The following is a 27060-nucleotide window of genomic DNA, read 5'->3' on the forward strand; positions in this document are numbered from 1 at the left end:
CGAAAACTTAATCTCCGACAGAGAGATTCAATTTCTATTTCGTTGTATAATTTAAACGTCATGACTTTCTATAGCAGATAATGTCGACGCCCTGACAGTTTAACAGAGACCACTAAGAAATTAATTATTAACATTATTCAATATATCGTAAGATTTATCTTTAGTATATAAGGTATATCTTGCAAGTTCTTAAACGAGAAAGAAAAAACATTCTTACAAAAGGAAAAGAAAAAAGAATCCATTAGAAAATGACCACCTACCTTTCTACCCAATATAATTTGTCTTACGCCATTACGATGGGAAGAAAAGAAAGAGAAAAGAAAGATTACTTACTACCAGAAAAAGAAAAAAAAAAAAAAAAAAAAAAAGAAAAAAGAAATTCTAATACATTTATTCGAAAGACGACATCAGCCTAGTATCGCGCATTTTTAAATTTAGCATTAACATAGCCAGATGCCGGAAATATTTTCGCTTCCACGAGTACCGGTAATGGCTGCTACTTGACCCAAAGAAAAGTGGACGGTTAAACACGAATTTTAAATCCACAAGTAGAACTAATTTAAACGTCGTCGGTTTCTCTGTCTCTTTCTCTCTCTCTCTCTCTCTCTCTCTCTCTCTTTCTGTCTCTCTTTCTGTCTTTCTCTTTCTGTCTTTCTGTGCCGTCGCTAAAATAAACGTACTTCGATAATAAATTCTCTTACGTTCGACTTTAAAATTCCATTACAATCCAGTGATTCAAAGTGATTAAAAAATATTTATTCTTAAGTAAACAAGAAAAAAGAAAAGAAAAGATAGAAATTTCTCAGAGATTAGTAAATTTACGTTGCTTTTTATCTCCTTTACGTGTGCCTCTCTCTCTCTCTCTCTCTCTTTATCTCTCTCTTTCTTTCTTTCTTTCTCTTTCTTTGTCGCTTCCATTCACTCTCCAGACATGCACACAAACGAGCGGACAGAGCAGCACAAATATTATATACTTATATTTCTTCAACTAACAGAAATAGAGATAGTCTGAAAATTGTTCGATCGATAGATCTACTATGCCTTTAGTAACAGTTCGTAGATTGGCAAATTGCATCCTATGATTTTATTGTTAGATTGAAAGGTAGACAAAATAAAAAACATGTCCTGACAAATAAGAAAATAGAATTTCCATTTAGAGATATATGCCGTCCAGTTTATAGTTTGAAAATAAAATGTGACAAAAATAGTTGAAAGACAATCGATTGTTTTGGGGCTAATTTTCTCACACACACACACATACACACACGCACGGACCCTCTTTATTTCTCTTTTTCTCTCTCTCTCTCTCTCTCTTTCTCTCTATCTCTCTCATTCTCTTTCTTTATTTCTTTCGTTCGTCTTCGTTTTCATCAGAAGAGAAGGTTCGCTGTATCTAACTCGAGAAAAATAATAATAATAATAATAATAATAATAATTATCATTATCATTATCATTATTATTATTATTATTATTATTGTTATTATTATTATTACTATTATTATTATTATTATTATTATTATTATTATTATTATTATTGCACAAAGTTCGACGTTCTTTTAGTCGCCTAGAAACGATGGATGGTCACTAATCAAAAGAAATTGATAATTATTTTTGCGTGGCATTTCATCGTCGAACGAAAAGTAAGATAAAAGATGTGGAAGAAATAAAGAAACAAGAAAATAAAATGATAAATAAAAATAATGAATAAAAAATAGGAAAGAAAATAGAAATTAATAATTTCCTTTACTTAGGTCCGTCCATCAAATCCATTTTTCACTTGTTGTTAGCGATGCGATGCTCTCGTCAGTGTTCTTATGATCATCGTTGCCTGGGACTTACTTCTTTTTGTCATATTATACATACATACATATATATACATATATATATATATATATGTATATATTTTTGTGTATTTAATAACAGCCTGTTTCTAATCAATGATAAGCACGCGTTCGAGCGCGAATGTACGTTGAATGTGGTGTAAATATTCGAGTGGCTAGTAAAAAGGAGAACTAGTTTACGTAGATTTAAGTTGGACTGATCAAATCCGAAGAAATTATTGCTTTGAACCATTTATAATCGGGGTCAATTTAATTTCAAATCCCACGCTTACATATATCATCAATAATTGTTTTTTTTCTTCCCTCTCTCTCTCCCTCTCTCTCTCTATCTCTCTCTTTTAATTTTACTTCACTTTATATATATAAAAGTTCATCGATATTTCGTACCTGAAATATTTTTCAAGTTTTTTCTTTCTTTTTCCCTAGAAGACATAAGTCCTACTCCTTTTTGTATTTCTTTTTTCTCCCCTTAACGAAATACAATTCTATTAGTACATATAAGTAATATGATTAAATTGCTCTCAATTCTTTTTTTATCTATATTTTTATTTTTATTTATTTTTTTTTTTTTCTTTTTTTTTTTTAATTTTTTTATTTTGATAAATCCGAACCAAAATCGAAGGTTGTTATAGTGGATCAATTGGATCTTCTGTCTGTTTGTTTTGTCAACAAAATAATATTGAATTTACAATGGTCTTTCAATATTATCTTCGGAATTGATGGACCCGGTCGACGATCCTCGATCAAACGAGGAAAGCGTTTGTTTCAGTGGCTAGTATTTAAGCGCTCGCAACGCCCACGTTGAGCGAGAAAACGTTGGAATTCTAGTTGGATTTTTCTTCGACGATTGTACGTACGAAGTTATTCGAATGATGGGCCGTGGGGGGGGGGGGAGGAGGGGGAAATAGGGAAAAGAAAGAACAAGAAAAAGAGAAAGAAAGAAAAAGAATTTCGATCCATAAAAAAATCGCTGAAGATCGTCGGACCAATCGGACGAAAATTCCAACTGTTAGATAATTTTTGCTCAGTTTACGCTTTGGCGAGCATCAAAGTGCATCTCAAGACGTGCACTTCGAAATTGTTTACAGATTATTTATTTGTAATAATACTTTTTAATAACGAACCTGCGAGAGAAATAAAAAGAAAAAAAAGAAGAAAGACAAAAAAAGAAAGAAAAGAAAGAAAAGAAATTCTTTATCATACGATTATATCGTAGTACAATTAATATAAAAAAAAATTTATATATATATATATATATATATATATATCTTTACGATCTTTCATATTGAAATATCGCAGATTCGTTTTTAAGGAGTAGCTTTTCTATTATCGTGGGCATGGCGTTTGAAAATGAGCAAATCTCTTTGAAACTTGTATGTTAAAATATAATATGGATCAAACCTGATCGATGAATTTTCTCTTTGATTTTGTTTCACGTAGGTCGATCTAAGGCACATGGATGAGAAATCCGGAAGTAACGTTGTGGAGGTTGGAGTTGATCTTTCAGAATTCTACATGTCGGTTGAGTGGGATATTCTAGAAGTGCCTGCAGTACGGTGAGAATTAAATTTTATTAAACTACGATACATATATAAATGCATATATAAATACATGAGTATACATACATACATACATAATACGTAGAAAATTTGAAATTTGTCCATTGGTCTGAACGCGACACTCAAGGTCCCAATGGTCGTTCGTTTGAGAATTTTAGAAGACGATGAACCATCGAATTACATTTGTCAGTGTGAATTAACTTCATTTCGATTGAATTAACGTACTACGATATTCCATAATGGACACTACGAAAGGTTTTTATTATATACGACGAGAATACTAACGTGATACATAAGTAAGCAAGTACATGCATAATGGCTAACTATCGTCGCGTATAATAGGAATTATCGTAAAAGGGGAAAAAGGAAAGTACATACGTCTCGTAAAGAAAAACAAAAAATTCCCGTATGAACAATGAAACACACGACAGAATTGTAATAACTTATCGAATAGATACTTAACGATGTAACGAGATATCACGGATACATAAGTATTACGTAATGACGGAATATCGTGTCGAGTGTATCGTTTGAAAAGAAAAACGCAATTGTAGAAAAATCTCTTAGGAATGAAGAAGAAAAGTTTTTTTATCGCGAAACGAAACACTATCTTATTGTAATTATTTTTCGAACGATATAATAGAAACAAAAATATTTCCAAGAATTCGAGTAGTATTACGACAGATCACACGTACGTTAAATTTGAAAACGTTCGGTCGTTTACTTTGATCGTTTATTTTCGTAAGGATACACACTACTTCCGGTAAATCGTAGCGAATAATTTTAATCATTAATTACCAATAATCGACAAGATTGGACGGCTTATAACCAATGAGCTTTAAGTCACGTGACACCGGAAGATCGTCAGCGCTCGCGTGCGCGAACTAATTACTAATTATTACGTTTTAAGTACGAACACTTGCCACTTGATGTCGCTACCAATGCGATAAACACTTTAGTTTCACGTATAACGCAGTTATTGTACGAATTATTCTCAAACTCTTGTATAAAGAATTTGCCTTTTTTTTTCTTTTCTTCTTTTCTTTCTTTTTCTTTTCTTTTTCTTTTCTTTTTTTTCTTTCTTTCTTATGAAATCATCGATTATTTAACTCGAACGAATTATATTCGTACATACAGTATAAACGATTCGTTTCTTTTTAATAATCATCGAATATTCAATACTTTTTTGGTTAACTTAAGATATCTCTTATCGAAGAAAAAAGAAAGAAGAAAAGAAGGAAATGAAAAAAAGAGATAATATAATTCGCAATAACACGTCAAAATATTATCTTTTTCAGAAATGAGAAATTTTATACGTGCTGCGACGAACCTTATCTCGATATTACATTCAACATAACGATGAGAAGGAAAACTCTTTTCTATACCGTCAACATCATCATACCGTGCATGGGGATCTCCTTTCTTACTGTTCTGACGTTTTACTTGCCAAGTGACAGCGGAGAAAAGGCAAGTATATTGAATTATTTTTTATCTTTTTCTCGACAAAGATTCCGAACTGTCTAATGAGATATACATACATACATAAATACATACATACATACATGCATACATGCATACCTGCTCTCGGTGGATAGGAAAAAAAAAAAAAAAGAAAGAAAGAAAAGAAGAGAAAAAAAAAGAAAGAAAAAGAAAAGAAGAGATATAAAAAAGTTTTCCGAAACGTCGAAGAAACTTAGATCTTGAACACAACGTCCGTGCAAGCAACTACATATACTGATTTCGAAGACTTAGTTTACCGAAGTTTGAGAAATTACTCTCTCTCTCTCTCTCTCTCTCTCTCTCTCTCTCTCTTTCTCTCTCTTTCGTAACTTCTAAAAGAAAAATCAACTTCTCTCAACCTTAGACCGCAAGCGAGTGTTTCAAATTCGACGAGCTTGACTTTAATCCTGTAGAAGATACGAGATGAATACGTTCGTAATTGTTCTCGACGTGATCACGTTCTATTATTGTAAAAATTAATGATAATAATAATAATAATAATAATGATGAAGATGATGTTAGAAATATCATTCATTCCTTTGTCGTCATATATTTTGTGGTTAGCTTTTTTTATTTCTTTTTCTTTTTTATTATCTTTTTTTACATAATAAAATCGTGTCAAACGAAGCAAGAAAATTAGCCTACTTCTCTCTTTCTCTCTCTCTCTCTCCCTCTCTATTTACCTATCTATCTATCTATCTTTGTCTCTCTCTCTCTCTCTCTCTCTCTCTCTCTCTCTCTCTCTCTCTCTCTCTCTCTCTTTCTCTCGAATTCTTAAGTAGATCTTTAAGAGAAACTTTTCCAACTGGGGTATCGCTTATGAATAATTTAACTCGTTGTGAATGAAAGTTTAAGTTAAAATAACAAATCAAATTCTCATAGTGCTATCTATCTATATCTATCTATCTATCTATCTATCTATCCATCCATGGATATCACGATTTACATTTACCATCCTTTCATTTCTACAGCGAAATATTCAAGTAATCCCACGAGTTGTGGATTAACTTTTAATATTTAAAAATATAATATATATATACATATATATATATATATATATTTCCAACTATACATATATCTATGTGTATGTGTATGTATAAGGATTCTCATAATTTAGCAATCAACGAAAGAAACTTATGTATATCGTTATAACGAATTATATATATATATATATGTATATTATATCTTATGCAAAACTTTGCTGAAAAATTATTGTCCGTTTTCATGAAACTATGCCTATTGTTTATTATTTTATTTTATTTTCATTTTTCATTTTTTCAACAGTTTCTAAGTACTTATAAAAATTATAAAAGAGAATGAAGATAGATTGAGCAGCTGTCAATTCTAACGTTTCTTCGTATTTTCTTTAATGTATTTAAGCATTTACACGATATAAATAAAATGTGAGAATGGAAAATGAATAAATGGAATGTATTTATAGTATGTATCGATCGATCGTATACCATATCGATTTGGATGCTGTGTTGTTTTCAACAACCTATTTCGTTCAACGATATCTATGTTAAAACGATTTGAGAATGTACTTGATCAAACGAAATAGGCTTCTCTTCATAAACACGTTGTTTCTAGACTCGTCTGATATAACTCGATAGTTTAGGAGAAAGAGAGAAAGAGAGATAGATAGATAGAGAGAGAGAGAGAGAGAGAGAGAGAGAAAATAGTTTCAAATCGTGTATCAATTAACACAATTCAATTTGCTTCGAATTTGTTATGGACGTTAGGAAGGAGGGAAAAAAAAGGAAAGAAGGAAGAAAAATAAAAAAATTTGTAGAATATAAAAGATCTATCAAATTCATTCCTTTGGGAAGAAACGATCCTTAATTGATCTAGAGAAAAAAAATCTAGAGAGATTCCAAGGTAATTAATTCCTTTATCCTCAGGAATTGGTCGTTCACTCTCTCTCTCTCTCTCTCTCTCTCTCTCTTTGACTAACGGATATATACCACACTGCATAGCTATAAGAGAAAGAAAGATAGAGAAGGAATGAAAGAGAAAGGAAGAAAGAAGAATATATATATATATATATATATATATATATATATATGTAGAAAGAGAAAGAGAGAAAGAGAGAAGAAACTTGTGTGAAATATGCACCGAATTAGTTCTCTTCCGCGTGCCAGTCGGCCTCGTTATTTTCTCTTATCTGTAAGGGAAGCTAAAGGGGGTGGTTACTTTTGGCCCGACGGCTCTCTAACTATTTTTCATTTCTACCTCGACCTCTCTGACCCATCTCATCGGCTCCTTTTCCTTCGTCGGTCTCCTTCTTCTTTTTCTTCTTGTTCTTCTTCTTCTTCTCCTTCCTTCTCCTTCTCATCTTCTCCCTTTATTTCTCTTTCTTTTTTTTTTTTTTTTTTTTTTTCATTTTTATCTCAAGCGTCCCAAGTACTACTTGTCTCAGAGAATCGCCGAAAGCCGGATTCGAAATTCTCCTCTTTTCGTCGATACCATGTACGAAATAAAAACACGAAATAAAAACAAGAGAGATACACGTGTCGCAACCACCTCCTCCAACCCCTCCTCCTCGTCCTCTTCGCCATCCCTCCCCCTCTCCTTCAACAGCAACTTCTTTGTACGATATATGCGCGCATTACCTTTTTCTCTTTGTTACTCTTTTTTGTCTTTTTATTTCTTTTTTTGTCTCTTTTTTCTTTTCCTTTTCTTTTTTCTTCGGCCACCGAGTCCACCTGCCTCGGGAGATATAAACGGACCCTCTCTCTCTCTCTCTCTCTCTCTCATCTATTTCTCATCTTCTTCCTCTTTTTCGTTCTCTTTCTTCTCCTTTTTTAAGGATTCACACACGGACCACACGTTGTCAACATTGTTCGTTTGCTTTTGAAATCCAATGATAATCGAAGAGATATAAGAGAAAGAAAAGTGCTATCCGTTTAAACGGATAGGAGGAAGGAAGAGAAAAATATTATCGTTTTTAGATACGATAAGTCGACTTCCTTCTTTTCTTTTCCTAATTTTTTTTTCCTTCCTTTCTCTCTTTTTTCTTCCTTTCATTTTCCTTCCTTTTCTTTTACTTTTCTGTCCTTCTTTCTTTTTTTTTTCTATTCTTTTTTTCTCTCCCACTTTTTTTTTCTTTTTTTTTTAATTCTTCTCACTCTACCTCCACCCCCTCCCTCCTCCTTACTTTGATACACTTTTTAATACCACCTTCGTACTATACGGCATTATAAGAAATACCTTTGTTGGAGATTTTTCTTTCACATCGAAATGCAAAGGAACCTTGCGTTTTCATTGGTCCGAATGATATCAAAACCCTTTTAGCTTCTTTCCCCTTTGGCTTTTTTATTTGTTAACTTCTGACGAAACACGTCGTCTCCCTTATTCTCTTCGCTCACAAGGATTACACTCGTTAACGTGAAATTAGCGTACGTAAAAACGTTTCTACCTTGTTCACTCTCTCTCTCTCTCTCTCTCTCTCTTTCTTTTTTTTTGTTTTTGTTTTTACAAAGCCATTAAAACATTATCCATCCTCTATCCTTTACGACTATTCCATTGACTAAATTATCCTTTATATGCGTTAACATTAAGTCGACGTATATACGTTGTATACGTGTAATATAATACGAATACACGTGAATGAATAAAAGCAAGTTATGTGAATATTTAAATAAATTCGAAATTGATACGTAGGTTTTATAAAATTGAAAAAAAAAAAAAAAAAAAAACAAAAAAAGAAACAGAGAGAGAGAAAGAGAGAAAAAGAGAGAGAGAGAGAGAGACAGGAAGAAAGAGTGACAGTCCAACTGATCTTTCTAAAAACGTACATCGATCGATTTAAAGGATGAAATGAATCTCTTATCGATAACATCACGAGAGTAACTCTATATCTCCAACATAAATTCAATTTGTGTCCAACGGATTATTATTTATCTCGGTACTCTCGTATACGAGCTTGGATGCAACCTATAAAGCTCCGAGAGAATAGAAAAGACAAGGTGGAAGAGGAAGAGGGGTAGAAGGATGGTTGAAAGAGGGTGGTAACGCCATGATTTCCCATATTATGGGTGACGCCGTGAAAGAGCAAGCAATATATATACACATATACATATATATATATATATATATATATATATATATATGTATATGTATATATAGCTATATATACATACAACGAGAGAGAGAGAGAGAGAGAGAGAGAGAAGATGTAATTTCGATAGTCGCACTGGCTGCTGCAGGTCAATCACCGGACCGCGATATTGCTTATCGATTCAGCCCGCTTGATTGACGCCCTGAAAACGCTATATGCCACTTTACATGTGCATATATATATAGATACGTATGTGTGTATGTGTGTGTGTGTGTGTACGATCACCCGAGAGAATTCCCATATTTCTTTCAAAATTACTCCCTCGTATGTACGGACCGTCGTTACTTCGTTTCTCTTAAAAGAAGAAAAAAAAAAGGAAAAGAAAAGAAAAGAAAAAAAATGAAGAAAAAACCCGCTTAATCTTTACAGAGAATTTTTGATCATTTATTAGTTTAAATGAATGAAAAAAAAAAAAAGAAAAAAAACAGTAAAAATGATTGGTACGAATCGTTTTCATATTTATTTCCATTTGAATATTTTTTTTCTTTTTTTCTTTTTTTTTAAACCGCGTTACATATACATACATGATCAATTTTATAAATATCAAACAAATAAACGAGGTATACTTTGTATATTGAAATAATCGTCTTTTAGTTTTATATCGTTGAAAAATATTTATTTTACATTTTTTTTTCATCTCTTTCAACAATAATTCTCCCTTTATTGTTCGAAGATGTTTTATCTATCGAGAATAGCCTAGAGGGTTTTCTCTCTCGATTTCTCATATTCGTTTCTATCGTGTATAGGTTTCGGTAGTTCATCACAGTTATCTCTGAGAACAGGCGAGTCGTGATCCCTCGAGTGATCTAAAGAGGGAAGAGCTTGAAATCGTCGTGAAAATGCACCCTTCTCGTACAGAATCTACATATATACATACACATACGCACGCACACACACACACACACACACACACACACACACACACACATATATATATATATCGCGTATAACATGAGTATGTCTAGGAAAAGACTTCAGGACGACTGAGAGGTGGTACTACCTGGACTAGAAATTCGTGTTCGAGTGTGAGAATATATCCGTATTCGATGCTCTCGACTCTCCGACTTGCCGAGCAGCAGTCTAACGAAAAGTCGAACTTCCGTTACGAGACCTCTTTTATCTGGATGCTCTTTTCTATGGTTCAACGATGAACCAAAAAAAAAAAAAGAAGAAGAAAAAAAAGACAAATAAAAAACAAAAGAAAAAATGAATAAAAAGGAGAAAAGTAGAAATATGGAAAAGTCAAAGCTCGCAACTGATGTTACATATATTGACACAAATCATCAACCACGAAGATAGATCTCGTCTCATCTATTTCGTAATTCATTAGGAACATTCGTTCACACACATATGTACAATATATATATATATATATATATATATATACAACATATGCATGCAATTGAACGATCCAAATAGTGTCATTTAAATACCTTGACGTTTACACGCTCGGAATGTCCTACATCCTTCGAGAGAATGTATCTAGGCACCATCTGTATTCTCTGTTCACCCTCAAACAGAGAGAATGCCGTGCCATTAATTACCATACGATCTCTGCTCGCTTTGGTTCAATCACTGGTAAAGTTAAGTGACACCATAGGAAGTTAACATTCGAAATGTTAGATTACAAATTCTATCCCACTTTAATACATAATGATATCGATTTAAATCGAATGAAGTTTATGAAAAGTGACACCTGTTTGATATATATATATATATATACTCTATCGATCTAATCTATCATCAGACTTTGTTGTTATTTAGATTGAAATACATATCATGTAAAACAATGTCGCTTAAGGTTTGTCAATTATCCGTTATTAGATTAGAGTTAACGATTATGTGTAATAGGTGCGCCAATCGAAGAGACAATATTGACCGAACTGCATCGACAATGAGGTCTGTTTGCGAAAAGCGCGTAGGAGAACCAATAGAAAGTTGATAATAGGTCTCGTTTCTCGTGTCGAGGACCGAAACTCTTCTACCATTTTATAAATTAATACGTCGAAAATGCAAGCGTCGTACTTGGCACATCGGAAAACAACGGAGAAGGATTGCCACCCACTCATCTCTCTCCCTCTCCAATATCGTGATATATAAAACGAATGTATCTTTTTGTATCTGTGTACGTGCGTTCGCGTGGGGATGAATGTGGGCGTATGTGGGTGTATATGTGTTTTACTAGCGAGTCTATAGAATCTCCCAGGAGAAAAGTTATACTCGAAGAACGTTGGGGAGATAAATGATTCAAGATAGTCAGACCCTCGCCGTCGATTTCATTGAAAGCCTAGAAGAGAGATACGTGTCTTCTTCGCTGAACGAAAATAGCTTTGGCACGTTTCTCTGTATAGGTTTGTGTGTATCTATATATATATATATATATATATATATATATATATATATCGAGACAAGTGTATCTAGAAATTCTCACGGATCTAACTTCCCACTTTTCTCGATCGAAGAACCAATTATAGAACAACGGCGAAGCAATCCGATTGTGAATGTCTTAATGATCGTTCCAATGGGAATTATTTAACTATGGGGAACGATTATCACTTCGAAAACATTCCATTGGAAATTTTCTGCTATATTAAACACCGAGATCAATTAAAAATACGTATTCGTGAATATTTGACATATATTTAATGATATCTAAATGATATCGTATTATCGTAATTTATTAAATATAAACGATGATAGAGGTATCAGTTTCGAAAGTTCTTTCTTTTAACCGGACACGTTCTTACCCTTCATTCTCATTTCTTCGTCGTATTCTTTATCCAAGCTATAAATACGAATTTTCTCTCGTCTTAGACGACCATCATCATCCGTACTTTCCTGTTCTTCTTCTTTTTTTTTTCTTTTTTTTTTTTTACTTTTTTTCTTCCCAACTTGAGCTTAAATTCGTAATACGTTGAGGGATGCCAAGTTCGAATAAGGAGAGGAAGAAGAGAGAGAAAAAAAAAAGGGAAAATAAAGAATAAGAAAAGACTTGTATCTTTCTCCCTTTATGGGATGTCTCAACACGAAAAGGATTTTAATCCCTCTAAAAACAACATTACCGATAATAACATTACCTATATATATATATATATATATATATATATATATATATATATATCGGTTTATTAAATTAATTTACGTTTTTGATAGTAAATTTGATAGTAAAACGAAATTAATTTTTTTTTTATCACCGTCGTATTATTACGACAGATTTACCATGTTCTTAATCGATGATTATTTTTCGTATGCTGTTATTATTATTTTTTTTTATCTTTCCTTTCTCTTTTCTTTTCTGTTTTTTTTTCTTTCTTTTTTTTTTTTTTTTTTTTTAACTATTTCAAACGAACAAAATTTTAATATCTAAAGGTATGAAAGTAAAGAAAAGATATAACAAGTTTATACGTATATCCGTAAGAAGAGGAAAAAAAAATTAAAAGATAGATTAGTGGGGATATATGTACATAAGAGGGAAAGTTAAATGTCCACAATTTGTCACGTTTCAGGTGACCCTCTCCATATCAATCCTCATCAGTCTTCACGTGTTTTTCCTCTTGGTCGTTGAGATTATTCCGCCAACGTCGTTGGTCGTGCCATTGCTTGGGAAGTACCTGATATTCGCCATGATACTCGTATCGATAAGGTGAGTAATACCAACCAGAAAGTCGATTTCACTTGTGTCTTTGAAAAATTATCGAGAAATTTAGAACAACTTGTAAATTATCAAAGTTCATTAATTCAATGAATATATATATATATATATATATATATATATATATATACATATATACATATTGATTAAAATTCGAATGGATACAGTTAATGGTTACGGAACTTGAAATGTTTTTTTATACGATACTGCCTTTATCTTTCGAAAAAGTTCACCGGTTTCTAATGCATCCCTATACACCCGTACAAGTTTTTATCTCGATCCACCCCCTTTTCTCTTCCTTTATCATTAACTAACACGCAACGCTGCGTGCTTGGAATGTGTTTACGAGCTGCTTCTCGGATTACTCGGAAGCGGCCTCGAAAAAAAGGAAAAGCAAATAACGACGACCGCCACGATCCTCTCTCGATGTACATTTCAAGACCTGAAAACTATACTAAGCTTCCCTCGAGAGACACGTACGATCTTTTCTCAAGTTACCCTTGGTATTAAGAAGGGTGAAACGTTTCGCTCGAATACTTTTGGACGATGTGGTTCACGAGAAACGACAAACCTGCTTTTGTGTTGACCGAAATTGATCTTAAAAAAAAAAAAAAAAAGAAAAGAAAAGAAAAGAAAAAAAGAAAAAGAAAAAAAATCAAATTACGATGGGGAGAAAAAAGAAGAAGAAGAAGAAGAAAAAGAGATAAAAGAAATCTTTTAAAATGGAGAATAGGTATAATAAAACCAAAGATATCTCTCGCACCAGTTAGAAAATCTATTCTCTTTCGTATTGCAATCGCGCTTAAAACGTTGCGGTGCTTTCTTCGCGATGGAAACGATTCGAATAAAACAAAAAAAAAAAAAAAAAAGAAAGAAAGAAAGAAAAAAAAACAGAGAAAGAGATATAAAGAGAAAGATAGAGAAAGAATAGAGAAAGATAGAGACAAAGAGTGATAAGGAAACTCGTGTTTTTACGAGAACGTTTTCACTTTGCGTGAAAGGCGGTATGTAGATATACTTTTCGGGAAAAGAACGTAGTTGATTTCAATTTCTTGAGATTTTTCATCGGACGACCTCGAGAAAAAGAACTCTAAACTAATGAAATAATTTTATCGAAATATTATTATAAATATCTTCGTATATAAATAATCATAGAAATTATTAATCATATGAATAACGTTAGATTATACATTTAATGAATTAACATTTTATATCTATTCGCGCCGGAAGAAACCTTTCAGCAAAGAAATCTTAGAAATTCTAATCAGAATGTCTCATTCGAAATTCAACGAGGAGTATCGTCTTATTTCGAAATCGTTTCGATCGTTGGAAATCTAAGACAAAGGAAAGTTGAAGATACCCAAGAAACATATATATATACATATATATATATATATATATATATATATATATATATATATGTAGAGAGAGAGAGAGAGAGAGGAGGGAGGATCATCAAGATAAAAAAAGGAAAGAAAAAACAAAAGGTCAATTTGGAAAAGAAAGAAAGAGGTAACGGAGATAAATATTTAAGTTAAATGAAAAGGAAAGAAAGCAAAATGAAATAAAAAAAAAAAAATAAAAAAAAAGAAAAATAAAGAAAAAGACGATCTCGTTGCATAGAATTTGAATTTCATTGCGGTTAGGACGCATTTGGGTTTAGAAAGTAAATTCATTCTGTTAGAAATTTCTCCCATACCATAGATCCTATTCCTGTATCCCTCTCTCTCTCTCTCTCTCTCTCTTTTTCTGTAACACATATAAATACATACATACATACATACATACATACATACATTTACTCTGTTTCTGGCTATTCGATTATCCTCTACCTAATTCACCTTGTACCTAATTTCCTTACACCTATTCCTATACCCTCCACTAAATTCTCAGCCCTTTCTACACACCTCTGTGCTATCTGATTTTCCTTTCTCATTAACAGACAACAATATATCGCCATGACATCTCAAAGCGTACCAATGTCTACTTAATGGAACATTACGAATGACTAACAATTAAAATTCGAACTTACGTTTGGAAATAGTTTGTTTCTTCTTAAACGAATGAATAAATAAACAAATAAAAATGAACAAGGATGGTAAAGAAACTATCTGATTTACTCCATTTTTTTTCTTTAACTGGCAATAAGACACTTTGAAATATTTGATATCGAATATCGATCGATGAACTGGTAGAGGATTAAAAAAAAAAAAAAGAAAAAAAAAAAGAAAAAAAAAAGAAAAAAAGAAGTCGATGAAAAATGACGGAATTACGAAACTAATGTAATAACGTCAGGAAGAAGAAGATGACCAAACCGTTTCCCTTTTCTTTCACTTATTCATCCTCCGACCGTCCATTCCTCTCGGCCCTCATATTCCCCTCTCCCCCTCCGCCTCCTCCTCTTCCCCCCTCCCATAAACGAGATATCGTTTTCTCTTCGCTTTATCAAAAGACAAGAGTTCCTACCGAAAGGTCTCCATTGCGTCATCGTGATATTCAAAGGACGAACAAAAGCTTTTTGTCTTCATATGTGGGTTATCATCGAATAGAGACTGTTCGAACATCCTTGTTACATCGCTTACAATACTCACAGAAGGAAAATATGTATTTGTATTTCGTTCAAAACGTAGAGTATATCGAAAACGATATATTTTTTGAAAATTAAAGAATAGAGAGAGAGAGAGATAAGTAGGATAATCTGAAGATCTGATTTAAAGGAATACAATGAAGAGGAAGGAAAAAAAAAATATATATATATATATATATATATATATATATATAAATAAAAGTTAAATCGTTTTCTTAAAGATATCCATCGTAAAGGATATTTTATTTAATAACATTTGAAATAATTTCGATCGTTTTCGATTGATAGTCTTGAGACTATTGTTCGATGAAAAAAATAAAATCAATAAATAAAAAAGAAAATATTTCTGAAGAAGGAAAAAAAAAAATATTATTTCTCTTTCCCCCCTAATCGATATAATAATAATAATAATAATAATAATAATAATAATATCATATAATTTTGATTTCAAATCACGAATGGAAATGAAATGTACATTTTAAATCGTAAGTCAATCAAGTGTATAACGAATATAAACTTCCATACTCTCTCTCTCTCTCTCTCACCAATATTCGACAATTCTCATGAATTCGAGTAAAACGATAACGAGATCGTTTTGATATCTCTCTTTTCCCCTTTCTATTTCTCTTTTTCTATGTAATCGTAGCGGGCAAATCGCAAATTCAATAATCGCTAATTATACACGACCTCTGGTTGGAAGCAACGTCACAACCAAAGTTAAACATGGGCTTGACTTATCAGCTTGCAACGAGTTTGTAGATTAGTTTCGTGCTTGCTCAAGCTGCAGGCTATTATGGAATACCTTCGAATTTGGCTTGCAGTACACGTTTGACATTTCACGTACATTGAATATTAACGAAAAAGGTGATACGCTCTTCTACACGATTTCTCTTTCTCTCCCTCTCTCTCTTTCTCTCTTTCTCTCTCTCTCTCTCTCGCTCTCTCTTTACTCTTTTACCGTATACCGATAGGAATCGTATAAACTGTAAATAAATGATCTTGGATACTTCATAAAATCTAATTATTAATTTATTATTATAATTGTAATGTCATTTAACGTAATAACGAAACGGACGTAAGTCGAAATGACCGACGTTTGGATTCGATCGAAGTTAAATTTATAGTATTTGTAGAAATGTTATGTAGTTTGGCTATTACTAGCTTCGAGATATTTGCGTTTACGGGAGAAACGGGAAAGGGGAGGTCAATGTTAAACCGTCTCTGTATGAAACTTCTTGTTTATATAAACGTATGTTATCTGCTAACTGCGAAACTCATGATATAATTTATCATCTGGGAATATTTTATATATATACCAAGAGTAACATCTTATCTCTTTCTTTTTACGATATAAAAGTAATGGGATAGAAGGATTCATGGTTTTTGTATTAACTCGAATGTGCGAGAATATCTTACGTGAGATATAAAGGAGAATATCGTTCGTTTGTAAATAATATAAAAGATAGGAAACTAAAGGACAACAGTGGGATATGTTATATCCATAAAATCCTATGGAATAACGTTTATAAAGATTTATAATTCTTTGTTTTCTTTGTTGCCTATTACGACATTTTGTCGTAGAATTTTGAAACTTTATTTTTTTTTTTTTTTTTTTTTTCTTTTTTTATTAACTATACCTCGCTTACGTTTTGGAAATATCTCTAGACTTCTCTCATGCTTTTCTGAGTTCTAACGTTGCAATGAAAACTATCTTCCATCCTGCTCTTTCTCTTTTTCTCTGTCCCTCTCTTTCTCTCTCTCTCTCTCTCTCTCTCTCTCTCTCTCTCTCTCTCTTCCTATTTCTCTTTATTTCTCTTTCCACCTTTGACCCTTCCGCATCATAAAGCTAACGTCTTGTTTTATGACTTTTGCGATTTGAAATCACCGGTCAAATCCACTTAAAGAAAAGAAAAGAAAAAAAAGAAGGAAAGAAATAAAACTACAAATAGAAAATATCATTTACTTTCTTCATTGTATATATAATAATAATAATAGTAATAATAATAATAATAATAATAATAATAATAATAATAATAATAATAAATTCTCCTAAAAAAACTCACAAAGTTAAACCAAATTAAAAACATTGTATCAAACGAGTGTTCTTCTTTCTCTATAAATATCTTCTTCTTCCTACACACACACACACACACACACACATATAAAGGTTTATATATATATAATCTATACAAGAATACTTTATGAAATTACCGACCATTTAATTATCCGCGAACGAGTAAACATTTGCCTTTACGCTTTACAATAAATGTTTGTACCTCGATGAGCATGTACTTTGGATATATAATATTACGCACAATATTCAATTACGTTATACTATGCGTTAACGTGCCATAAACTCAACTCAAAGAAGAAAAGAGATAGGGAGAGCAAAAGAGTTCTTCTATCGGATGGCCTCGTAGAAACATTCAATCGATCCGAAAAGAGCTTCGAGCTTCGTTTAAATTCTTCCCTCTATGGCCTCGGCGCGTCAACGATCCCTTTCAACTTAGCAAAGCTAGTCACCGAAGTCATCGATTAGAGCGTGTGCATTTTACAGATCGAGAGAAACAAGAAGAGGGGAAGGTGAGTCAGGAGGGGGAAAAAAAACACATAGAAGAGAATAGAAGAGAAGAGTGTACTGTAAAGAAAGAAAAACAAAAGGAGAAAGGAGAATAAAGATAGGTCGAAATAAAATAAAATAAAATAGAAGAAGAAAAAGAAAAAAAAGCAAAAAACTTTGAAATCGTCCATGTGTCCGCAGGGTACAAGTGTTTGCTTATATGCGTGCGTGCGTGCGTGCGTGCGTGCGTACGTACGTGGGTGAGTGTAGTATGTATGTATGTATGTACGTTGACCGAATCGCCAGGTCTCGTTAGTTAAACGTCGTCCATACGGAGTCGCAAATGCTGCCATTAATATTAAACGACCGCTCTGAACCAGTTTCAAAGAGCTTACTACGCTGGCTGCTAGCACCCCCGTATGAGGCAGGCACCCCTATGAAAAGAGCCCTTACGGGCCAATGAACTCGTACCGGGAGGGGTGTGAATAGAAACACTTCTGAAATTAATGTCCCAGAATGTCGACGACCAGCTGACCTATATAACAACTACTAGGTGTTGCTGGTGGTGGTGGTAGTGATGGAGGTGGCGGTGGCGGTGGCAGTAGCACTGGTGATGGTTGTAGACGACGAGAGGCAAACGCGTCTACCTTACCGAACATTTTCTTGCTTGTTTTTCTTCTTCTTCTTCTTTTTCTTCTGTTCCCTCTTCTACTTTCTTTTTTCTCTTATCTTTATAACCTTCTCATTTCTTCTCTTAACGAGATACACAACGATGTCTTCTAGACCAATGTTTATATTTAATTTATATTATATTTATAAAATTATTGACTTTGATTAATAATTATCAACACGAGAGAGAGAGAGAGAGAGAGAGAGAGAACGGGAAAAATAATAACAAATAGGAAAGGAATTGCAATGGTTAAACAGCTGCGGGTAGCATATGAATCGTAGTCCGATGCATAGAAGCGGAACGTATGCTGCTGCTGCTGCTGCTGCTATTATCGTTGCTTTTGCTATCATTGTTGTTACTGCTGTTGCTGTTAGCGCAAATGTGTCCAATAGAATCCATAAAATCCACTAAATATGACCGGATGATGTTACAATTATACGAGAAAATTATTGTTGCGTTAATTAGTAATCATCGATTACGTTGAAACGAGTAGGATCAATCGATCAAACTGCGATGAAAATTAAAGAAAAATACTTTTCATAGTCGATAATACTTTTAATCTCGTATCGTTATCGGTTTGATGGACTTTTAATTCATCTTCTTTTGTTTTGTTTTTTTTTTTTTTTTTTTTCCTAAAGAGAATTTTATCCTTTGAAGAAAAAATAAAGAAAAAGAAAAAAAAAAAGAAAAAAGAAAGAGAAAAAAAAGAAAATTCAATACACCGACACAAAGTTCTTCGATACGGTATCATCGTATATTATATTGCAATACATATATTGAAAATCGAAGTTACCGTATGGCTCGCGAAAATATTTGCAGGATAATAAAGAAGAGAGGGCCGCATCATCATCCACCATTACGTATCGATTTACGATATCAGAAGAAAGAATAACACGCTTGGATGAAAATTGTACCTTGGGAAGTTCATTGGATCAGAATGGGAAAAGAGGGTGGTAGAAAGTAGAGAGGCAGAGCCAGCGGCAAAGGCAGAGACGGTTATAGGAGGGGGAAGGGATAGAAGAGAAAACCCTCAAGAGACTCCTTCGATGTACCATCTCGACTTTAATGCAAGAGAGGCTGTCCTAAATATGGCGACTTCTACTTTGCTTGGCATACCTAGATTGGAAATTCGAACCGAGAGGAATGGCATAGGAAGTGCCAAGAGATTTCCGTTTGCCGACCACGGACCCGTTACCTCTCAAGGCTTCTCCTCCGAGAGTAGAATCCAATTTGAGCATGGCACGAAGTCACGATACTACGAGCCATCGGTTACTACCAACGAATACGACATAGAGACTCACGTCCCTTCTCCTTAAAAGTCTTCTTATTTTGGCGCAAAGACGGTACACCGTACACTCTTTTCTCGCGAAGAATTTTCAAATATTTTTCTTTATTTTCTTTCTTCCTGTTTTTTTTTTTTTTTTGTTTCTTTACTTCATAAAAGTGTTTACGAGCAAAATAAAAAAATTCAAAAGTATTTCCGATTCCATCACGGGTAATAATATAATTCCATAATTCATTGAGGTGATTAATTTTCTGAGAAAGAAAGAAGGAAAAGAAAAAATTGAAACGTCATTAGTAAGAAACATGTATTCGCGTGAAAATGCTATATAAATCGATAATTAAACAAAGATACAATGACCTTTTGAAAAGGTTGCACCTATTATTCCCATTCTCGGCAACGATCCAATCCTCTCTTCTCTGAAGCACCACGTCGTAGTACGTAGGTACGTAGATAGGTGTATATGTATGTATATATACGTCCATACATACATACATACATAGCTACATATATATATATATATACGTCTACCTTGGCCAAGTCTATCCACTTGAGCACTGTTCAAAAATAGTTTTATCCTGTCGCTAACAAAAATCGTATCCTCGAACTATCGTCGCATAGTGTGGATAATAGCATCTTTCTATATCGTTGCGAATTTCTAGTTCGACCCCTCTTCTTTTTCCTTTTGTCCTCTCTCTCTTTCTCTCTCTCTTTTCTTTTTATTAAAAAAAAATATATATATATGTATATATATATATATATTTATATATAAAGTGGTTGCAGTATACGTGAAAATGAAGTCACCGAAATCAAGTCTCCGAAATAACTGCATCAGCTAAAAAATTATATTTCGAGATGTAATAATTGAAGCCATAAAATGAGTATTGCGTCTGATATTGCGACTATATATGGGAATGTGCAATAGCGTAAATGCGAAATTAAATTAAAAGTAATGAACGAATGGAAGAAAATGAAAGAAATGTGAATGACTAACGAGCATAAAACAAAATTACAAGAGTAAAAGAGAAAGAGAGAGAGAGAAAGAGAGTTAGAGAGAAAGAGAGATAGAGAGAGAGAGGGAGTAAGAGATATACTATTGTATGTATTTAATACATATATATATATATATATGTATCTTGCGAGTTCAATAAACTCAACAAAAGATTTTTTAACCTCTTGGTTCGACACGAAGTATATAAAAAGAAATACATATATATATATATATATATATATATATATATATGTATATACATATAGTTATATAAAAGTAAATTATAAAAAAGAAAAAAAATGAAACATCGTCGAAAGCTGACTGGTTGCGTGAACGAGACGATTCGTGAAAGAAGGAAATAGAAGAAAAAAAGAGAGAGAGAGAAGAAGAAGAAGAAGAAGTTGAATAAACGCAACTGTAGTACACGATCGTAATTACCCAACGAGCTTTTTACTCACCCCTAAAACGTAACTTTACGATTTAACATCGTTTTTATCGTCTCCACCGATAGTCTTTTACCATTTCATTGTCTTCATTAAAGAAACTTTTTTGACAAAGTATATTTTTAAAAGAGGACATATCCTCAGTTAGAACAATGGTTTAACTTCGTCCCACTGTATGACATCGATTACTATACTTGCGAAAAAAAAAAAAGAAAAAAGAAAATAAATATATAAATACTTCAAACATAATTAATTAACGGAAACAACAATTAAAACGAGTACAAATTAATAGGGGCAATTTGATTTGAACAATTGCCAATTCGAAAATATATAATAATAATAATAATAATAATAATAATTAGAGATAAATTGCACGGCCGATTTGTTACGTTCGAATCAATAGTGTCATGCTTTGAAACTCACAATGAAAGTGCATTGGCGTAGGAAAATGAGTTCCGGGATAGAAGTACCACCCGTCGGATACCCGCCCATATTGAATCGGCCATTCGGATAACAGCAGAAATTTGTCTCCTCTTTTTCTTCTTCTTCTTCTTCTTCTTCTTCTTCCAATTGACCTCCTCGCCAATTTCTCGATAATGTTCGAGGGTGTTCCGTAGATACTACTCACGTTTTTCAACCAGTAAAAGATTTGCCGCTGAATGAGTTTCAATCTCGAAAATTTTTTTTGCACTTACAATCAATGTCGTTTTTTCTTTCTTATTTTCTTTCTTTCTTTCTTTTTTTTTTTCCCCCCTTGTAAAAGGAAAAACGTGCAGAATTGCGATCTCATATAATGTGGGAGGTAAGAGGGATAAAAAGAAAAAGAAAAAAGAAAAAAAAAAGGAAGAAAGAAAGAAAGCAAGAAATAATAAAGAAACGTTTAGGAGGAGCGAGTAAGTGGTCGATAATTATTATTTGCGATATCTCGCATGAGGGAAGAAAGATAAAAGAGAATTGATAAAGAAAAAGGGAATACGAAAGGAAACTATTGTCTGTCTTCGGTAGTTAATCACTGCGTCCTCTTTTACAGAGTCATAGAATAGAACGAGAGAAACGAAGAAAATCCGGAGGACACAGTCTAGCTACGTGACACACATGCGTATATCCGACGCAAAATCGAGGTTTATCCGAGATTGCGGTTTTCCTGCGGTTTCAGTTCGCTAGTACAATGAGAGAAAGAGAGAGGAAGAGAGAGAGAGAGAGAGAGAGAGAGAACCGGTGCAATCCTTTTTACTATAAGCGTGACTTATAGGACACTCTCCTAGCTTTATCTGTCTCTTTCTCTATCTCTCTTTCTCTATCTCTCTTTCTCTCTCTCTCTCTCTCTCTCTCTCTCTCTCTCTCTCACACACACACACTTTCTTTCTAATACGAGACCTTTGAAAGTACGGTTAATATAGAAAAAGTCGAAGCCTGGATAGATATTTCTTTTATTTTTTTTTTCTTTTTTTTTCTTTTTATTTCTCTCTCTCTCTTTCTCTCTCTCTCTCTCTCTCTCTGTCTCTTTTCTTTTAGCCTTATTCTTTGTCGAATGTCTCACGAGAGAAAATTTTAACGATCATTCTTCTACATATTGCGATTACTCGTTCGATGAAGATCGATTCGTTTTATTACCCTAGCAGAATCGACGTGATAATTACGTGTAGCACAAAGGTTACTTTCAAGCCAGGCCAAGGCAATATTTTATTAAACGAAAGTTACCCTTCTTTGAAATCTTTCCCTTTCTTTTCTTTTCTTTTTTCTTTTTTTTCCTTTTTTTTTTTTTTCTTTCTTTCGCTTCGTCCCTGTTTTATTTATTTATTAATTTATTTTTCTCTCTCTCTCTCTCTCTTACTCTAAAAATATAAGCAAGATTTATCTCGACAAGAACAAATTTCTTGCTTTCTTTTTTTCTCTTCCGGTGTGTTCCATCGGCCAACAATCTCGAGCTACTTTTTAGTATGTAATTAATTTGATATAATCAAAATAAATATTAATTAAATCGTCGCAATTTAACAAAAATATAAGAGAAAAGAAGGGGAAAAGGAAGGAAAAAATTCAAAGGAACGTCCAACGAAAATAATTTTTTTTCATCTCTGTCGTTTAATAATTGCTACTTCTTCTAATACTTCCTTTCCATACTCTTTTACCACCATTCTCACCCTCCCCCTCCGTTACGCCTTATACCCCAGAATAATCTGGATAATTTCCAGTTATACAGTTTCTTTGATACATTGGACTCTTATATTTTTAATTTACTTTCGAATATAAGTTGGAGTGCTTCCAGTAACTCCGTGATCCATTAAAACTAGAAATGGGTCGGGGCCAAGAGAAACATGACTTTGAATCTAATCCTTCTCCTTCCTCAACCTCTCAAAATCCCCATAAATTTATGGCTTTTTCTCTCTCTCTTTCTCTCTCTCTCTCTCTCTCTCTATATATATATATATATACATATATATACAATATTATATATAAATACTATGCCACGGAAATAAGAAAAAGAATATAAGTAAGATCGAACTTTATCGTATATTGCATGAAGAAAATTCGAAACTTTTAAAGATCTCCATTATGCCTACGAAGAGGAAGACACCTTGTCGCCATGTTTCTTTTCGTCTTTCCTTTAACTAAGCATCCCTTCCAAGCCACTCCCCACTTTTGAAGGACCTATTCGAGTGGACAGTGATGTCGTTACTCTCTTGCTAAGTAAATTTCATCGCTTAAAGTGCTGCTCTTCCATACCGGCTTCTTGGCCCTTCTAACGTCTAGAAAGAATTAAATGGAGGGTGAGGAGGAAGAGAGAGAGAGAGAGAGAGAGAGAGAGAGAGAGAAAGTAAAAGTATAGACTGGCTCTCTCTCTCTCTCTCTCTCTTCTCTTCTTCGTGTCAGCTTCTTTATTAAAACTTTGCCAACGTCGATTCGAAAAGCCGACTTAGCGTCAAAACGCTAGAAGCGAGCGAGCGTGCTATCCTGAATACAAAGGGCAATTCGTTTCCTCCGACGTTTCCTTCGACGCTTACTGTTCGGAAGTCTTTGTAGGGATGAATGAACGAGACAATGAGCCTCGTATACGCGTGTACTCGAGACTACGAGAAAGTTCATACAGTTTTCATTTGCATTTGAAACACGCCAAGCATATACTTTTTCTCTCTCTCTCTCTCTATATATATATATATATATATATATATATATATCTCTGTCTCTTTTTTTATATCTTTTTCTTTTTCTTCACGTACGTGGAAAATAATCATTTTGAAATAAACATTCTATATTACTATTGATTATGAAGATAACGAGAAAGAAAATAAATTTTACAATTTTCGTAGGAATGTAACTGTAGATTTCAATTTTTTCCTTCTAATTATTAAAATATAAAAAAAAAAAAAAAAAAAAAAAAAAAAAAAAAAAAAAAAAGAAGGAAAAGAAAAAAGAAATTAAATATATGTACTACAGTATAATGATATAAACGTGTATCGTAAGACTAACTGGATCGTAAGATTAACTCGATCGTCGCGAGACATATTGGCCAAATAAACTTTGTAATTATCCCCTAAAAAGAGATCGTCCATTAAAAAAAGAAAAAAAGGAGTGAGAAAAGGGAGGAAAGAAAGATTTAAGAGAAGGAGGAAATAAGGAAAAAAAAAAAAAAGAAAAGAGAAAGAAAAAAATAGTTTAATTACAATAATATCAATGTCGTAAAACTAAATGGGCGTGGTGATAGGTAGACCAAGAAATATTGAAGTCGAACGAGTGAACGTTCCCGATTAAGATTCAATCGGTAGATGCCGCGCGGCAAGTAATCAAGGAAGACTCCGCCCACTTCTCTTCTAGGCGAGGCAAACGATTTGCAAGTTGAACGCGATTTAACTTTCAAATGGAACGCGCCAACCGGATCGATTCCTTCGCCGGTACGTTTTTTTTTCTGCTTCTCTCATTTTCCTTTACGATTATACGCGAATGGGATAGGAGAGGTTCGGAGGGGGTGGCAAAGAGATGAGGAAGGGAAGAGGGATTGGTGTGGCGGCTGTAATCAGCCACCTTCCGCCGACAGGTCTGCTCAAGTGGAAAAGATTAAATCCATCGTTATCTCAAAAATGTCCTTTCTACTTGAGAAAATGTCGCTCGACCACTCGTCCGAAAATGAATTCTCATGATATCTCGAAAAAAAAATTTCGATTCACATTCTCCGTATCATCTACCTTCAATATTCCTCACTTCTAATCGGTCAGAATTAAACAAGTAGATGTATTACTTTTCTCTCTCTCTCTTTCTCTCTCTCTCTCTCTCTCTCTCTCTCTCTCTCTCTCTCTCCTTTTCTCCCTCTCTTTTTTATTTTTTTTTCTGCCTTTTTTCTTTTTCTTCACTCCGACTTCCTTGCTTATCGGCCGAAGAGATGTCGAGCACATAGCGATTGAATAATGAATAACAATGGAAGAAAGCTTTAACAACCCTTCGTGACAGTTTCTGATCGAACTCTCGAAAACGGTGATTACGTAAAGTACTATTCAAGAAACGAAAGAGAGGGAGAAATAAAGAGGGAGATAGAGGGAGTCGATTTAAATAAAAAAAAATCGCTATTATTTTTGTTAGATTTAAATATACCATCGATTAAAGTTAGTTTTCCTATTATATATATTTCTAGGCTAGATCATCCTAAATTTATCATTTTAATTCATTCATAGTGTCAATTATATATTGTCCAGAATTTCAATTAAATTTATGTAGTTACGTCCACAGTTTTAGTTTCTAAAAAAAAAAATTTTCTTTCACTTTAAAAAAACTTTCCTCTGTTATTATCGATAATAATAATAATAATAATAATAATAATAATAATAATAATAATACGGATAATTTTCTTATGTACGGAACAAGAATAGAAAGAACGGAAATATTTCACGCATAATAAAAAAGTAAGAAAGCTGGGAAGCTTTCTCACAAGGGACAGAAAGAAAAAGAGAGAGAGAGAGAGAGAGAGAAAGATGCATCGGTGAATAATTTAAATGGAGGATAAAAATATTGTAATTACTACAATTACAATTTTGCCACAATGACGGACAATAGAATACGTGTTTAGATCATATAAAAGGGTAAGATGAATTATTATCGGAAAAACGTTTTTCGAAGAAAGAAAAGTCGTCAAAGTACTTGTCTATCTTTTCAAAATGAGAAAGAGAGATAAAGTAAGAGTGAATAGTATTGCTCGAGTGTATCGAACTTTTTAATCGTGTCATTTCGATCGAGTGGAACTATTGGAAAGAATTGTGAAAAGGGCTTCGAAAGGGGTTCTACCTTCTATTTGTAAGAAAGAGTGCGAGATGAGAAGGCTATGTAAATGAAAAAGAAAAAAAAAAAAAAAGAAAAGAAAGAAGAAGAAGAAGAAGAAGAAGAGAGAAAGGGGAAGAAAAAGGAAAAATACAAAAAAAAAAAAAATAAAATAAAAACATAAACAAAAAAGGAACGCACAAAAAAATAAGAGGAAATAAAAGAAGGAGAAAAAAAGGAAATAGTAGAAGAGAAAAATAGATATAAAAATGAGCGAGGAAGAGTGATAGGAGAAAAGAGTGGAAACGTTCGGATACAAGAGGAAAAGTTTTCGAAGCGATTGATAGGACCACGTCGAAAGTTTAAACAAGTTGGAAACTCAGCTCGAATGTTAGCCACCGGGCCCATTACGATGCTCGATCGGCGTATTAAAACGAAGAAGAGACGACAAAGTTGCCCGAGAGATTTTTGTGTCTACCAATTCTCGCCGTTACGCTTGTCTCTTTCACTCTCACTCTCTCTCTCTCTCTCTCTCTCTCTCTCTCTCTTTCTCCATTTTTTTTGTTTAATCTACTTTCAAAAGAAAAATCTTTCCGTTGTAACATAATGGC

At 33.3% G+C, this 27060-nt stretch overlaps 1 protein-coding gene across 5 annotated transcripts in view; it reads left to right on the forward strand.

Moving 5' to 3' along the window:
• LOC124426206 (acetylcholine receptor subunit alpha-like) overlaps positions 1–27060 on the forward strand; it is a 130855-nt gene that overhangs the window by 90346 nt on the left and 13449 nt on the right. For all 5 annotated transcript variants that reach the window (XM_046967609.1, XM_046967608.1, XM_046967610.1 and 2 more), the window contains 3 exons: positions 3282–3397; positions 4699–4867; positions 12527–12663. In XM_046967609.1, coding sequence (XP_046823565.1) covers positions 3282–3397; positions 4699–4867; positions 12527–12663 — 422 coding nt within the window. The remainder of the gene's footprint in view (positions 1–3281; positions 3398–4698; positions 4868–12526; positions 12664–27060) is intronic.

Source organism: Vespa crabro, chromosome 8 (genome assembly GCF_910589235.1).
Source record: "Vespa crabro chromosome 8, iyVesCrab1.2, whole genome shotgun sequence".
Lineage (NCBI taxonomy): Eukaryota > Metazoa > Arthropoda > Insecta > Hymenoptera > Vespidae > Vespa > Vespa crabro.